This window comes from Tachyglossus aculeatus, chromosome 2, assembly GCF_015852505.1.
Source record: "Tachyglossus aculeatus isolate mTacAcu1 chromosome 2, mTacAcu1.pri, whole genome shotgun sequence".
Lineage (NCBI taxonomy): Eukaryota > Metazoa > Chordata > Mammalia > Monotremata > Tachyglossidae > Tachyglossus > Tachyglossus aculeatus.
In genome coordinates this window covers 107,697,260-107,714,444 of record NC_052067.1, presented here as the reverse complement: position 1 = coordinate 107,714,444, position 17,185 = coordinate 107,697,260, and the positions used below count along the sequence as shown (strand labels likewise).

General features: G+C 42.2%; 1 protein-coding gene and 1 non-coding gene across 2 annotated transcripts; both read left to right on the top strand.

Annotated features, from left to right (window-relative positions):
- Positions 1–1,368: 1,368 nt before the first annotated feature.
- LOC119942205 lies at positions 1,369–16,644 on the top strand. The gene is made up of 6 exons (XM_038762861.1): positions 1,369–1,458; positions 6,941–7,006; positions 7,958–8,072; positions 8,403–8,479; positions 15,285–15,448; positions 16,018–16,644. The coding sequence occupies exons 1-6, from the start codon at positions 1,369–1,371 to the stop codon at positions 16,250–16,252; spliced, it is 747 nt and encodes a 248-aa protein (XP_038618789.1). The 3' UTR covers positions 16,253–16,644.
- Positions 2,661–2,798, top strand: LOC119924137. Its single transcript, XR_005449044.1, has one exon. It is a non-coding gene; the product is annotated as a small nucleolar RNA SNORA7 (small nucleolar RNA).
- Positions 16,645–17,185: the final 541 nt, after the last annotated feature.

Sequence of the window (17,185 nt, the reverse complement as noted above, 5' to 3'; positions counted from 1 at the left end):
AACCCATCAAGAACAGCAAAGTGGCACATTTTGGTGGTTGTAGGTACATCCAGTTAGAAATTATAATCAGACTAAGTACAGCAATTTTCTACTTACGATTTAAATTTTCTTAGCAAGTTTCTAAAGTTCCTTTCAATAATACCTCTACCACTAGTAGTTCTAGTTTATTCCCCTATCTCCAGCTGTGACAAAAATCCAGTACATAACTTTAAAACTCACCTAAATATTTGGAACCTGCATCTTATAAATAAGCTTAACACACCACATCACAGAATAAAAGGTTTTTTGTAGAAAAGTGTGAAATAAGCTCGTTAATGAATATAGTCTTCTAATAAGAAAACAGTATTGTGTGTGTGTGTGTGTGTCTTTAAATGGTACTATTAAGTGCTTACTATGGTCCAAGCACTCTACTAAGCACTGGGGAAAGACAAGATAATCAGATTTGACAACACAGTCCCTGTCCTTCCTGGGGCTCCCAGCCTAATTTTCCTCCTCAACTTAAAATAAATAGTAAAATGTTAACATTTATACTGCTTTATCATTAGAGGAAAAAAACAGCAGTAGGGATAGAAAGAATATGTGAGTCTAAAAGGTCTGGATAATTCAGATGTATTGCCATAAGAGTTAAATTGTATGTAAGCTACAGTATTAGAGTATTGATTTTTGAATCGTTTCTCTTCATTTTACTCTTTCTGCTGTGTCATTTTTCACTGTCATCTGATCTAAATTTCCACAGTAATGACTTTCATGATCACAAATGGTTTCATTCTTCTTGTAATCTAGAAATAGCAAATTGTCACAATTTTGCAGTGTATTCCCCTCCAAAGTATTAAAGGAAAATGCTCAACTCTTTCTAAGATAATCTAAGTGGGAAAGTTGTGTGAATATGTTATAAAAAGAGAAATATACTATTTTTCAGTCAGGTAGTAAAGTTTTCTTAGTTAACACAAGCTCATAAATAGTCTGGAATGGGTGATCAAATCGGTGGTATTTATTGAGTGCTTACTACGTGCAGAACACTGTACTAAGCCCTTGGGAGAGTACAACAGAATTAGCAATCTGCTTTAGCCCTCATCTAGTTCCCCAAGGCTGCAGCTTCAAAAACAGGCCAATTCTGATCCCCAGATCATCTATTAATGTATAATTTATCGCATGTAGAATCAGACTGAATAGATGCATTTCAACCTTAGGATTCAGCTGCAGATCATCGAAGACGCTTTCCTTGTATTATTAGGGTATCACACAGCCCCGTGACTGGAAGCTTCTTGCGGCGAGTAATCACATCTACCAAATCTATTGTTTTGTACTCTCCCAAGTAGTGCTTAGTGCAGTGCTCTGCACGCAGTAAGTTCTCAATAAGTATCACTAATGGATACGTTCTTGGGCTCTACCCTGAGCATCCCAGCAGAAGCGTCTCACCCAGTCTCTGCAAAAATCCCGGCCCCGTTCCTTGTAAAGGTGAGTTTTTCATCGATACTTGGAATTACAAGTCCCTGCACCCTTAGCCCGGGATCAGCCATTTGTCAACAGTGGCTGCTACTCCCAGAGAGGCTGGGAAGAATGCGGGTGGCTTGATATACCCTGTCATTACTGATGAAAAAACCAAACATGTTTCCCACATACAGTAAGAAAGATTAAACAAGTCCTTTGTGAATATGTATTCCAGAACATCGGTTGTCAGTGGCTAAGGAAATGCACCCAAAACCTAACTTTATTGATTAGATCTTAAGAATATTCATATTGCCATTATGCCTATTGTCAAAAACTGGGATAATATCTTCCTTCCTTTCACTAATAACACCACAGAATCACAAAGGTGTATCTAAAGTACTTCAACAGCTAAATGACAAATTCCTGGGGAATAAAGTGGACAGAGCACGGACATGGGAGTCAAAAGCACCTGGGTTCTAATCTGAGCTCCACCGTTTGCTGTGTGACCTTGGGCAAGTCCCTTCCTTCTCTGTGCCTCAGTTACCTCATCTGTAAAATGGGGATTAATATTATGAGCCTCATGTGGAACATGGATGGTGTCCAACTTGATTAGTTTGTGTACTCCAGCTTTTAGTATCACCTTGTATCCTCCCCAGCGCTTAGAACAGTGCTTTGCACATAGTAAGCGCTTAATAAATGCTATTATTAATAAATGCTATTATTTTAGTACAGTACCTGGCACATAGTAAGTTCTTTATAAATTCATAAAAAAAAAAAAAACCCAAAGCCACTTGCAAGCAATTTCATGATGTCAGAGCAGCCTTGTTAGAGCAAGAAACCCCATCTGTCTTTACCAACGGGGTAATCTACAAGGTTCTGTCAGGAAGCATTTAAGATTTTAAGGTGCTGCCAGAAGAAAACACCAGGACTGGTTTGATTAGTGACCACGATTAGAGAGTCATCTACAGCGCAACGATCAATGCATCCATCATCCACCCACCAATGGTATTTACTGAGCGCTTACTTTGGCAGTGCACTGTGCTAATTGCTTAAGTGTTAATACATCAGCGATGCCTTACAGATCCTCATGTCCCAACAAAAAGGGTCCTTATTGAATCCTTCACTGGGGAAAACAGCCACCAAAGCAGAAATGCCACAAAGCTGTCCAGGCAGAAACAAAAGCAAGGATGTCAATGGCTTCCCTAAATAGGCATCCCTAATGAGAAGTACCCCTCTCAGGGTCACACCTGGACAGTTCCCAGGACTCTACCAGTCTCAATTACAAGAGGGAGAGTCAGGCAGAGGCCTATCCAATCCATTCCTAGCTTGGGCAGTGGCTAGCGAGTGGAAGGCAATCTGCTACAAGTCAAAACTCACCTGCGCTGGGTAGCAGCGGCATGGGAGAGAATCGAGGGTGAAGACTCAAGTTTACTGCGCATAAGGAGGCAATGGTAAACCACTTCGGTATTTTTACCAAGAAAATCTATGGATACACTACCAGAACGATTGCAGATGGAGGTGGGGCGTCTGGGAGGGATGTGTCCGTGGCGTCACTATGGGTCGAAGCCGACTCGACGGCATAAAACAAGACAAATGAGAAGGAGCGTGGCCTAGAGGAAGGAGCATGGACCTGGGATCAGAGGACCTGGGTTCTAATCCCAGTTCCACCACTTGTCTGTTATGTGACCCTGGGCAAGTCACTTCAATTCTCTGGGCCTCAGTTACTGCATCTATAAAATGGGGATTAAAACCGGGAGCTCCATGGGGAACATGGACTGTGTCCAACCTAATTAGCTTGTATCTATTCCTGTGCTTAGTACAGTGCATGGCACATAGTAAAAATTTAATAAATATTCTTTATGTGTGTGTGTGTGCATATATATATATTTTAAGAACTATGTTATACATATTTTAAGAATTAGAATTTAAGAACAAATATTCTTAAAATATATATATGAATGAGTTCTCAAGCAAGTGGGTTTGATGGAGAACAGAAGCGGACCCAGAAATGAGCCTTGAGGAAGCCGCACTGTCAGAGGGTGGGAGGCAGAAGAGGAGCCTGCAGAAGACACTGAGGATGAGCTGTGAGGGAGATAGGAGAACAAGGAGAGGACAGTGTCAGTGAAGTCAAGGGAGGATAGTGTTTCCAGGAGAAGGGGGTGGCCCACAGTGTCAAAAGCATTGATGCCACAATTACTACCATGTTCGAGAAGAAAGAGGAGAGCGCTGACACAAAAACCTCTCATTGCACCTCACTTTTCTCCATTGCTTGCAAAATGCTATAAACAGGGCCCAATTTCTGAAGAACATGATTACCATCCACTTCCAGGATCATAATGTGGCTTCAGGAGACAGCAAATGTCTTTAGACACAGTGGATGTCTTTACCACATGTCAGATAGAGAGAAGAGTAGGGAACATTGAGAGAAAATGCATCTTTACCAATCAATGGTATTTATTGAGCATGTGCAGACCACTTGTACTAGGTGCTTGGGGTTGGTAGATAGCACTGCTTGTACACCCCCCCCACCCCCCCCACCCAAAACACACACATACACACACACACACAATATCACATAAACTTGGGGATAATTAGTTCGTAAAGTTCTCAACCAACTCTGTTACATTGTACTCTCCCAAGTGCTTAGTACAGTGCTCTGCATGCAGAAAGTGCTCAATAGATACGATCGATTGATTCTTGACATTTCATTATGTTCCACCAATGCATTCTATAACCAAAAGTGTATTAAAACTTTGTGGGCAGGGAACGTATCTGCTAATTTGGTTGTATTGCACTCTCCCAAGGACTTAGTACAGTACTCTGCACACAGTAAGCATTCAATAAATATGATTGGTTGATGGATTGAAGCAATTTATCCAGATACACATTCAGCCCAACAGAACTCTTCCTGACAAATGTGAAAAGTGCACACATGAAGTCAAAAGCTGTTTTCCAATCATGTAAATTTACAATCATTAATATTTATTCAAAGCCAGCTGTTGTGTGGAGCACCGTACTAAGTAGGCTGTTGGAACGGGCAATTAAAGGAAAAGACAGAGTTGCTGCCTTGGAAGATTTTACCACTGAAGGAGGGGTTTGCAACCATCATCAGGGGTATTTATGGAGCACTTGAGTGCAAACACTGAACAAAATGATCTAATCCTAATACAGTTGAATCTGAACCCAAAAGAGAGGCAGCCCTGACGAATGGGGAAGGAGGCAGAAGTTCTGGATCATTCACTGCATCACCCTCACCCTGCTTTCAACTTTCTGACAAAGAGGCTTCAGAAACGCTAAGGGGAAAGTGAGTCTAGAAGGAGCCAGAGATGAGGAAGAGGAGGAGCTTTTGTTCTCTGTTGATTAAGTGCTTGAGTACTGAGCAAGAGCTACTCAGAGAGAAAACTCTGGAGGTCCCAATTTTTAGTCAAACTCCAGCTTTCTCATCCTCTAATTTCCCCTTCCCCATTCCACTCCTGCAAGACCCTCAGACCCAAACTGGTGTCAAGACCGGGACTGACTCCAGGCTGGGCCTCTCTGGACTTGGACTTCCCGAGCACTTAGTACAGTGCTCTGCACACAGTAGGCACTCAATAGATACGATTGAATGAATGAATGAACATGCGTCTCTGTCTGGGTTCTTCAACTGGGGCTGTCAGTGCCTATCAGACCTGACTCTAGCAGAATAATAATAATAATGGCATTTATTAAGTGCTTACTATGTGCAAAGCACTGTTCTAAGCGCTGAAATGGGGATTGAGACTCTGAGCCCCACGTGGGACAGCCTGATCACCTTGTAACCTCCCCAGCGCTTAGAACAGTGCTTTGCACATAGTAAGCGCTTAATAAATGCCGTTATTATTATTATTATTGAAGTGTGTATTATTATTACAAGGCGATCAGGGCTCCCAGTCTTCATCCCCATTTTCCGGATGAGGTCACTGAGGCCCAGAGAAGCGACGCGACTCGCCCGGAGCCACCCGGCTGGCCAGTGGCGGGGGCGGGGGATTCGAACCCGCAGCCTTCGGCGCTCCACCGATGCGGGGGGGATCCCCCTCTCCATCCCCCCCATCTTACCTGAATGACACTGGGCCCCAAAAGGCCTCATGTCTGGTCACAGAATCTGTCACAGAATCTATGACTCCTGGTTACCAGTAGAACGCCATGCCAAACTGGCGCCCAGTTAGTGATGGGCTGGAATGTTAACCAGCACCTTGATTCTGTCATCAAAGTAAATTCAATTGGATGAAATGCAATTTTTAACTCTCACGCGTCAGACTCTATGGAATTTTTCTCCTATCACAAGATTGTTTTCTCTAGACTAAAGACAAGGCTAGAAAAAAAAACACATTCATTCATTCATTCGTATTTATTGAGCGCTTACTGTGTGCAGAGCACTGTACTAAGCGCTTGAGAAGTCCAAGTTGGCAACAGATAGAGACGGTCCCTACCCAACAGCGGGCCCACAGTCTAGAAAGGGGGAGACAGACAGCAAAACAAAACAAGTAGTCGGGCATCTTTAATTCATTCATTCATTCAATCGTATTTATTGAGCACTTATTGTGTGAAGGGCACTGCACTAAGCGTTTGGGAAGTACAAGCGCTTAATAGATGCCATCATTATGATCAATCAATCAATCAATCGTATTTATTGAGCACTTACTGTGTGCAGAACACTGTACTAAGCGCTTGGGAAGTCCAAGTTGGCAACATATAGAGACGGTCCCTACCCAACAGTGGGCTCACAGTCTAGAAGGGGGAGACAGACAACAAAACAAGTAGTCGGGCATCATTCATTCATTCACTCAATCAATCAATCAATTGTATTTATTGAGCACTTACTGTGTGCACAGCACTGTACTAAGCGCTTGGGAAGTCCAAGTTGGCAACATATAGAGACGTTCCCTACCCAACAGCGGGCTCACAGTCTAGAAAGGGGGAGACAGACAACAAAACAAAACAAGTAGTCGGGCATCATTCATTCATTCAATCGTATTTATTGAGCGCTTACTGTGTGCAGAGCACTGTACTAAGCGCTTGGGAAGTACAAGCTGGCAACATATAGAGACAGTCCCTACCCAACAGCGGGCCTAGTGGATAGAGAATGGGCCTGAGAGTCAGAAGGATGTGGGTTCTAATCCCAACTCTGTCACTTGTCTGCTGTGTGACCTTGGGCAAGTCACTTAACTTCTTTGGGCCTCAGTTTTTTCATCTGTAAAATGGGGGTTAAGACAGTGACCGGGATTGTGTCCAACCTGATTATCTTGTATCTACCCTAGAGCTCAGTACTGTGGACTAGCACATAGTAAGCACTTAATAAATATCATTTTAAAAAAATGATGTTATACAAGAGCTGTTCCTTTTAAGGAATTGCCTCATCAGTACTTTGGTTGTGATGGGACACTGACTCCAGATTAAAAATTAACATTTTTAACTTGTAACAGACTATTACATTTGTTGTAGATACCACTGAACAACAGTATTTTTATATTTGAAATGTTTTCCACCCAAGAAGACAGTTAGAAAGAAAACTGGAGAGTTGCTCATCTTGTGGATGAAAAAAATCAAACATTACAAAGTAAGTATGTAATTAGCATAAGGATTTTCTAAATTGATTTATTAACTTATTTTAACGTTAGCAATTCAGAGAACCTAGGATTGTTTTGATTATCAAAGCACAAATTCATTGACTGTGAAAGTACTTTATATGATTCTATGAGAAAGTTATTTAGGGGTTTAATGTGAGAATTTGAGTACGACCACTTTAACGTAACTATTTGAATGGACATGAAGAAGCAAATTATCCTTAGCAAACCTTTGAGAATCAAAACAATAAATAAAAAGCACACATTTAAATTAAGGGAAGAGTGAACAAAATACACTCCAGTGTTTCTGGGCTGTTCATGCAATTCTAGAAAAATAATGCTTGTGCTAAACCCAGCGAAACGAACCTAGTTAATCCAGTCAGACTTCTTGATACTAAGCTCCAGATGCTCTTAGTCCCTCTAAATGCTTTGACTTCTGCAGGCAGGACTAAGCATGCTGAGAACACGCTGAATGTAAACTCTATAATCCCACTTTTTTAGTAATAATAATAATCTATTCTATTTATTTTATTTTGTTAGTATGTTTGGTTTTGTTCTCTGCCTCCTCCTTTTAGACTGTGAGCCCACTGTTGGGTAGGGACTGTCTCTATATGTTGCCAATTTGTACTTCCCAAGCGCTTAGTACAGTGCTCTGCTCATAGTAAGTGCTCAATAAATACAATTGATGATGATGATGATGATGATAATAATGGTATTTGTTAAGCATTACTATGTTCAGTAGAGATCTCTCCTAGAATACTAGAAGACTTTTACCTTCATATTTGTCCTCTGACCTCTTTGCCCTCACCGTCGGGAAAGACAGGTTTAGGCTGGTCACCCAATGTCCTGATTAATATAGTAAGCCTAGTGATGGAGGAAAATGTAATTTCCTTTTTATCCAGACTAATCAGGACCAGGCATGATCCAAATTTCTGAACATCCAGATACTACGGATTTTTAGTTTTAAACAAATTCCAAGACAGAGTGGAATACAGACTTATCAGCTGATTGCTAGTAGCAGAAAATGTCTGGTAACTTTAGAACATCTAATGCCATACTGTATGCTAAACCAAAAATGTTCTGGATGAACTAGATACATTGCTAAGTAGTAGCCAGAACAATCAATGTTTTATTAGCGCTTAGTGCAGTGCTCTGCACACAGTAAATACTCAATGAATACCATTGATTGACTGATTGAGAGTTTATCTCTGATAAACAGAGATTGTGCCTGTAATTCACTAAGATTACAGAGAGCTCCAGTTGTGAGAATTATGTTCATTCCAGGGTCAATATAATTAGCCCGCCACTTTTCCAGATAGGGTCTTTCTAAATACTGGCAGATTTCCACTGGAGAGAGCCCTCGTACCTTTCTCCTTCCCATTTTGATAGCTTCTCCATTTATAAGAAGAAGATTGCCAGATGCTAATGTGATTACTGCTTTTGAGATGCCAAACAAAGCCCAAGAGGTAAGTCAACTTACATGCAATGTCCTTTTCAGATAAAGTATTTATTATTCACCCACTTGGTGCAATGCACTATACTAGATGCTTCGGAAATATAGAATTAAGAAGTATTAAGTTGCCTGCCCCCTAAGACCTTACACTCTAATGTACAGTAGTTAAAATCAGTAACTGAACTCAGAATTCAATATTTTCAATTCTGCAAACACATACACAAGAATTCTGAGGATGGATATAAATAGGGATAAATTGGGATATAAATGGGAAGAGTTTAGTGCCAGGTTATTGCACTTGGTATCATAAAAATATTCAAAGCCATATAAATGAAAGGAGCTATGAAAATGTCAATCAGTAGCATTTATTTATAAATGTATTTATAAATGACATTTGTTAATAATAATTAGAGTTTTTGTTAAATGCTATGTGCCAAGCACTGTAGTAGATACAAGGTCACCAGGTCCCAAATGGAGCTCTCAGTCTAAGAGGGATAACAGGTATTGAATCTCCATTTTGCAGATGAGGGAACTGAGGCACAGAGCGGTGAAGTGAATTGCCCAAAGTCAAGCAAGTGGCAAAGCTGGGATTAGAATCCTGCTCTGCCACTTGCTGTGCAGCCTTGGGCAAGTCACTTAGCATCTCTGTGCCTCAGTTACCTCATCTATAAAATGGGGATTGAAACTGTGAGCCCCACCTGGGGCAGGGATTGGGTCCAACCCAATTTGCTTGTATTCGTTCATTCATTCAATCGTATTTATTGAGTGCTTACTGTGTGCAGAGCACTGTACTAAGCGCTTGGGAAGTACAAGTTGGCAACATATAGAGACGGTCCCTACCCAACAGTGGGCTCACAGTCTAGAAGGGGGAGACAGGGAACAAAACCAAACATATTAATAAAATAAAATAAATAGAATAAATGTGTACAAAAAATAGAGTAATAAATGCGTACAAACATATATACATATATACAGGTGCTATGGGGAGGGGAAGGAGGTAAGGCGGGGGGATGCGGAGGGGGAGAGGAAGGAAGAGGCTCAGTCTGGGAAGGCCTCCTGGAGGAGGCATCATTATTGTTATTATTATTAATCCCCATTTTACAGATGAGATAACTGCAGCCCAGAGAAGTGACTTGCCCAAAGTCACCCAGCTGACAAGTGGCAGACCTGGGATTAGAACCCACGACCTCTGACTCTCAGAAAAGCTCGTTTTTGAGGGATCCTTTCCTTTTTTAGGAAACGCCAAGGGGCTGTGCAGTGGGGTTTCCCTTCCTCCCTAGCCTGGCCTAGGGAGCAGCTGTGAGATGCTGCTTGACCACGCTCCCCCTTTACGCTTTGCCCCCTGGCATGAATGACTGAATGAATGAGCGATCTTGCTCGGAGCTGGATTACAGTGGTGGCTCCGTCATTCATTCATTCAATCGCATTTACTGAGCGCTTACTGTGTGCAGAGCACTGTACCAAGCACTTGGGAAGTACAAATTGGCAACATATGGAGACGGTCCCCATCCCAGCACTTAGTACAGTGCCTGGCACATAGCAAGCGCTTAACAAACACCACAATTATTATTATTAGGTCCTCTGGATCCCGGGCCTGTGTTCTCTTCATTAGGTCATCATCATCAATCGTATTTATTGAGCGCTTACTATGTGCAGAGCACTGTACTAAGCGCTTGGGAAGTACAAATTGGCAACATATAGAGACAGTCCCTACCCAACAGTGGGCTCACAGTCTAAAAGAAGTCACACTGCTTCAAGCTGTTAAGCACTTACTATGTGCCAGGCACCATTCTAAGCACTGGGGTAGATACAAGCTAATCAGGTTGGACGCAGTCCCTGTCCCACACGGGGCTCACAGTCTTAATCTCTATTTTACATATGAGGTAACTGAGGCACAGAGAAGTTAAGTGACTTATCCAAGGTCACACAGCAGATAAGTGGCGGAGCCAGGATTAGAACCCAGGTCCTCTGATTCCCAGACCCATGCTCCTTCTCCTAGGCCACATGGCTTATTCAATCAATCAATTGTATTTATTGAGCGCTTACTGTGTGCAGAGCACTGTACTAAGCGCTTGGGAAGTACAAGTTGGCAACATATAGAGACAGTCCCTACCCAACAGTGGGCTCACAGTCTAAAATAAATAAATACGATTGATTGATTGATTAAAAGAATGCTTATTCGAATGCTTACTCCAAACAGCATCATTATCGCTCCCTTTTCCATACCCTCTTTCCTGCCAGGAACTCGCTCCGCTTTCATAGCTTCTTCCCTCCTGCATCGCCTCTATCTCCTTAGCACTTTGATACTCACCCCACCCCTGCAGCCATCAAATATTGTCTTCTGCTGTCGCATCGTCTCCGACCCACAGTGACCCCACGGTCGCATCTCTCCCAGAACGCCTCGCCTCCATCTGCAATCATTCTGGCGGTGTATCCATAGAGTTTTCTTAGTACTCATTCATTCAATCGTATTTATTGAGTGCTGACTGTGTGCAGAGCACTGTACTAAGCGCTTGGGAAGTACAAATCAGCCACATATAAGAGACGGTCCCTACCCAACAACAGGCTCACAGTCTAGAAGTTGACTGGTAGAAATATGGAAGTGGTTTACCATCGCCTCCTTCTGCGCAGTAAACTTGAGTCTCCACCCTCGATTTTCTCCCATGCAGCTGCTGCCCAGCACTGGTGAGCAATTAAGTACTCCACCACTTGTCAGCTGTGTGACTTTGGGCAAGTCACTTAACTTCTCTGTGCCTCAGTTCCCTCATCTGTAAAATGGGGATGAAGACTGTGAGCCCCAGGTGGGACAACCTGATCACCTTGTAACCTCCCCAGTGCTTAGAACAGTGCTTTGCACATAATAAGCACTTAATAAATGCTATTATTATTATTATTATATTCTCTTGCTTCCCCATCTGCAATTTATTTTATCGTCTGTGCCTCCCCCATTAGATTGTAAGCTCCTAGAGGGCAGGGATCGTGTCTGTTGTTATAACCTCCAAAGTGCTTAGTACAGTGTTAAACACAATTAGTGATCAATAAGTACCATTGATTTTACTAAGTGCTTGGGAGAGTATAATACTTAGTAGACACGCTCCCTGCCCTGAAGGAGTCTACAATCTAGCAGAAAGTATCATGGTTACTTTTGTGATGGAAAAGTAGGTAATGGCAATTACCTCCTGACTGAAACTTTAATGTAATATCAGTTTAGGCACCATTTGATCATGCCAATCTAACTAGCACTCAGTCAATCAGTGGTATTTGAGCACTTACAGATCACTGTACTAAGCGCTTGGGAGAATATAATAGAGTTGGTAGACACAATCCCTGCCCTTACAGAGCTTACAATTTAGAAGGGGAAACAGACACTAAAATAACTTGCAGGGAGGGGAAGCTGCGGAGTATGAGGATGCAGCATGAGAAGCAGCGTGGCTCAGTGGAAAAGAGCACGAGCTTTGGAGTCAGAGATCATGGGTTCAAATCCCGGCTCTGCCGATTGTCAGTTGCGTGACTTTGGGCAAGTCATTTAACTTCTCTGTGCTTCAGTTACCTCATCTGTAAAATGGGGATTAAGTCTGTGAGCCCCCCATGGGACAACCTGATCACCTTGTAATCTCCCCAGTGCTTAGAACAGTGCTTTGTACATCGTAAGCACTTAATAAATGCCATCATTATTATTATACCTAGGTGCTGTGGGGCTGGAAATGGTGGGTCAAAATGCTTAGGGGTACAGGCCATGCGGAAGGGAGGGAGTTGAGGGTGGGGAGATGAAAGGTTAGCCAGGGAAGACTTCTGGGAGGACATATGATTTTAATTGGGCTTTGAAGATGGAGAGAATGGTGATCATCATCAATTGTATTTACTGAGCGCTTACTGTGTGCACAGCGCTGTACTAAGCGCTTGGGAAGTACAAATTGGCAACATATAGAGACAGTCCCTACCCAACAGTGGGCTCACAGTATTTGATCTGCATTTGATCTGTCAAATACGAAGGGAGAGGCAGTTCAAAGCAGGAAGGAGGACATGAGCAATGGGTTGATGGCAAGAAAGATGAAATCCAGGTACAGTAAGTCAGGGGGACGTTGAAGAGTGAATTGTGGAGGATGAGTGAGAGTAGGTAATCAATTGTATTTATTACACGCTTACTACGTACAGAGCACTGTACTAAACCCTTGGGAGAGTACGATATAACAGAGTTGGTAGACACATTCCCCGCCCATGAGCTTACAGTCTAGGGGAAAAATGGGGAGAGCTGATTAGAGAAGCAGTGTGGCTTAGTGGAAAGAGCAGGGGCTTGGGAGCCAGAGGTTGTGGGTTCTAATCCCAGCTCCGCCACTTGTCAGCTGTGTGACTTTGGGCACCTCACTTAACTTCTCTGTGCCTCAGTCCCCTCATTTGTAAAATGGGGATTAAGACTGTGAGCCCCACGTGGGACAACCTGTTTACCTTGTATCTACCCCAGTGCTTAGAACGGTGCTTGGCACATAATAACTGCTTAACAAACACCATTATCATCATTATTATTGGGTGCCTTAAAGCTGATGGTAAGAGGTTTCCCTCTGGTGAGAAAGCCATCGAGAAGCAGCTTGGCTCAGTGGAAAGAGCACGGGCTTTGGAGTCAGAGGTCAGGGGTTCGAATCCCAGCTCCACCACAAGTCTGCTGTGTGACCTTGGGCAAGTCACTTAACTTCTCTGAGCCTCAGTTACCTCATCTGTAAAAAAGGGGATTAAGACTGTGAGCCGTACGTGGGACAACTTGATCACATTGTATCCCCCCCCAGCGCTTAGAACAGTGCTTTGCACATAGTAAGCGCTTAACAAATGCCATGATTATTATTATTGGAGGTTTTTGAGGAACGGGAAGACATGTGCACAGACTTTGGTCTCAATGCTAGAAAAGTCCTGGATCATCTCCAGGCAGCTAGCGGCTCTTGGAGATAGAACACAGTTGTTCTATATCAGCCTGGAGGTCAGGGTGTAGTGTGAGATGCAAAAGCTGGTGCATGTGCTTCGGAAGAGATTCATATCCTTGGTCTACTAAGAGTGGTTAATTACAGGTGCCTTGTGCCAGGGCTGGGTCACAGTCAAAAAGCAGCACAGAATGCCAGACGGCCGGTCAGTCAGTCAATCGTATTTATCGAATACTTACTATGTGCAGAACAATGTACTAAGCGCTTGGGAGAGTACACTATAGACACGTTCCTTGCCCACAATGTGCTTACTATCTAGATGGGGAGACAGGCATTAATAGAAATAAATAAATTACAGATATGTACATAGAGAAGCAGCGTGGCTCAATGGAAAGAGCACAGGCTCGGGAGTCAGAGGTTGTGGGTTCTAATTCTGGCTCCGCCACATGTCTGCTCTGTGACCTTGGGCAAGTCACTTAACTTCTCTGAGCCCCAGTTACTTCATCTGTAAAATGAGGATGAAGACTGTGAGCCCCACATGGGACAACCTGATCATCATCATCATCATCATCATCATCAATCGTATTTATTGAGCGCTTACTATGTGCAGAGCACTGTACTAAGCGCTTGGGAAGTACAAATTGGCAACACATAGAGACAGTCCCTACCCAACAGTGGGCTCACAGTCTAAAAGGGGGAGACAGAGAACAAAACCAAACATACCAACAAAATAAAATAAATAGGATAGATATGTACAAGTAAAATAAATAAATAAATAGAGTAATAAATATGTACAACCATATATACATATATACAGGTGCTGTGGGGAAGGGAAAGAGGTAAGATGGAGAGGGGATGGAGGGGGGACGCGGGGGAGAGGAAGGAAGGGGCTCAGTCTGGGAAGGCCTCCTGGAGGAGGTGAGCTCTCAGTAGGGCCTTGAAGGGAGGAAGAGAGCTAGCTTGGCGGATGGGCAGAGGGAGGGCATTCCAGGCCCGGGGGATGACGTGGGCCGGGGGTCGATGGCGGGACAGGCGAGAACGAGGTACGGTGAGGAGATTAGTGGCGGAGGAGCGGAGGGTGCGGGCTGGGCTGGAGAAGGAGAGAAGAGAGGTGAGGTAGGAGGGGGCGAGGTGACGGACAGCCTTGAAGCCCAGGGTGATCTCCCCACTGCTTTGCACATAGTAAGCGCTTAACAAATGCTATCATTATTATTATTATTAAGTGCTGTGGGGCTGAATAAAGGGACCATGAATTACCCTTCTAGAATCAAATCCAATTGAATCCCCAACCATGACCAGAAATTGAATTCCAATGCTTCACAGCACCCTACTTTCGAGCAATCTTAACAATTGTCAAGCTGAATCCCCAACCATGACGAGAAATTGAATTCCAATTCTTAATAATAATAATTATTATTAATAATAATTATAATTATAATAATTAATAATTATAATAATTATTATGGTATTTGTTAAAGCGCTCACTACGTGCCAAGCACTGTTCTAAGTACTAGGGTAGATACAGCTGTTGTTCCACGTGGGCCTCACATTTTAATCCCCATTTTACTGATGTGGTAACTGAGGCACTGATAAGTTAAGTGACTTGCCCAAAGTCACACAGCTGACAAGCGGCAGAGTCGGGATTAGAACCCACAACCTCTGACTCCCAAGCTCGTGCTCTTTCCACTAAGCCACACTGCTTCTCACACTTTTAAGCAAGCTAAACAACTGTGTATGAATACAAAAAATAGTATTTGAAATTTCTCTCTCCCATCCCCTAATATTGTCGCTATTACTAGTCAATACACTTCCTAAAATGGAGTAAATAATTCCTTTCGTTACACCTTTGGACATTAAAATGGGTTAGTTTTAACGAATGTGTTTTTGTTGTTGCTGTTTGATGCCCAGGATGCGGTGATTAACCTGAAGTCAGTAGGAGAACTGGGACAGCAGCTAGGGTTTGAATGGACAATCGTTGCCAACGAGCTGGGATTCAGTAGAGGTGAAATAAGCCAATTTCACAAAGCTACAGTGAAAAAGAAGATCCAAGCCCAGAAAATGCTAGAATGCTGGTATGTCCACATCTGTAAGATTTACTCCATTTTCACATTTGGAAATCAATCAATCAATCATATTTATTGAGAGCTTACTGTGTGCAGAGCACTGTACTAAGCGCTTGGGAAGTACAAGTTGGCAACATATAACAAGTTGGCAACATATTACTTGGAAAGAAATTACTTGGTTTATTCCCCCATCATTAACCACCTCTTTAAAAATATAAAAACTGAAGTTATTTTTTAGGGGTTTTTTTTTACTAAAAGCTAAAGTTTTTTTAAACCAATTAAGAAACTGTAAAAATATTGACAAGTGCTCGGAAGGACATAAGCTAGGTAATACTTAATGTTGTGAAATCGGTGTATTTCTTGACATTCATTCAATTGTATTTATTGAGCGCTCACTGTGTGCACAGCACATACTAAGCCATAAATCCACAGAAGCAGTTTATCACCACTAAATTTACCTTTAAAGAATCAATTATAGGCAGCAACTTGAACTACGCACCTAAGAGTAAAATGGGTGAGGTGTACGGGGCAATGTTTAGATTACAATTGCTGATCCTTGATAATTTTGGCACCTCCAGGTATGAGCGATCGTGGCATAAACTGAACAAGACCAAGCTTCTCCAGGATGCTCTGGAGCGGGCCGGAAGGAAAGATTTGGCTGATAAACTTCGCTGCCTGCACTGGGGTCACCAGAAACTAAGTAGCAGAGTGGAGCTCCCATCAGCTTTTCCTTTCCTCATCACCGTACACAAAACCATCAATAACAAAGAAGAGCTTAAGAAAATTAATCAACTTGGAAGCAACTTTAACTAAGTACATACCTCAGAATGGGCACATCTCGGTAATGCCACTGAGGTGGACGGGATGCAGAAGCCGACTGAATTCTTATTTATTAAGCCTTTATTGTGTGCAGAGAGTACTGAACAAAGCATTTGGGCCTGTACATTACAACAGAGTTGGTAGGCACATTACCTGTCTTCAAGAGATGGATGGACACTTGAACAAAGAATCCAAGCTGATGTGGAATGGGAAAAATGAATGGATAAGTAGGAGGGAGTGAGCTATCTTGGTAGGACAGACACTTGATAAAAGCATGTGCTTGAAATATTTTCTGATTACTCAATGTGTAGCTAGCTGAAATTATACGACTTGCTTAGACTTCCAAAATATTTTAATCACGTGGCTATAACTTGATGCTAGAAAAATTAGTCTGGTAAATAATATGTTCGTATTATTTTCAAGTACCGTACTCTGGCTGATGAACAATCAGAATGCAAATTAGATAAATACTTTTTTTTATTTTTAGTTCATATTACATTAAAAAAGCAGCCAATGAAGCCCATTCTCAATTATCCACTGACAATGAATGGATAATTTAAATTCATGGTTGACTGTAAAAGAACTGTCTGACTATATGACCTTTAATGATCACGCTTTAGGGGTTGTACTTTAACAAATTTTCATTTTAAGAATCAGATTTTTTTCCCATTTCAAGGTGAATTTTACAATACCATTCTTTAAAAAATAAATTGTAACATGAATTGTCATTTAATTTTACACCAGTGAATGGGTGCATATTGATTTTATTTCTACATGATAGAAAAAAGCACATATTAATCGCTTCAACACAATGAACCAAAATGGATCATCATCATCATCAATCGTATTTATTGAGCGCTTACTATGTGCAGAGCACTGCACTAAGTGCTTGGGAAGTACAAATTGGCAACATATAGAGACAGTCCC

Coding starts and splice junctions, on each gene's coding strand:
- LOC119942205 (XM_038762861.1), top strand. CDS start 1,369: ATGGATACGTTCTTGGGCTCTACCCTGAGCATCCCAGCAGAAGCGTCT. Junction 7,007..7,957: donor AAAAAATCAAACATTACAAA/GTAAGTATGTAA, acceptor CTGAACATCCAG/ATACTACGGATTTTTAGTTT. Junction 8,073..8,402: donor AGAACATCTAATGCCATACT/GTATGCTAAACC, acceptor CCATTTTGATAG/CTTCTCCATTTATAAGAAGA.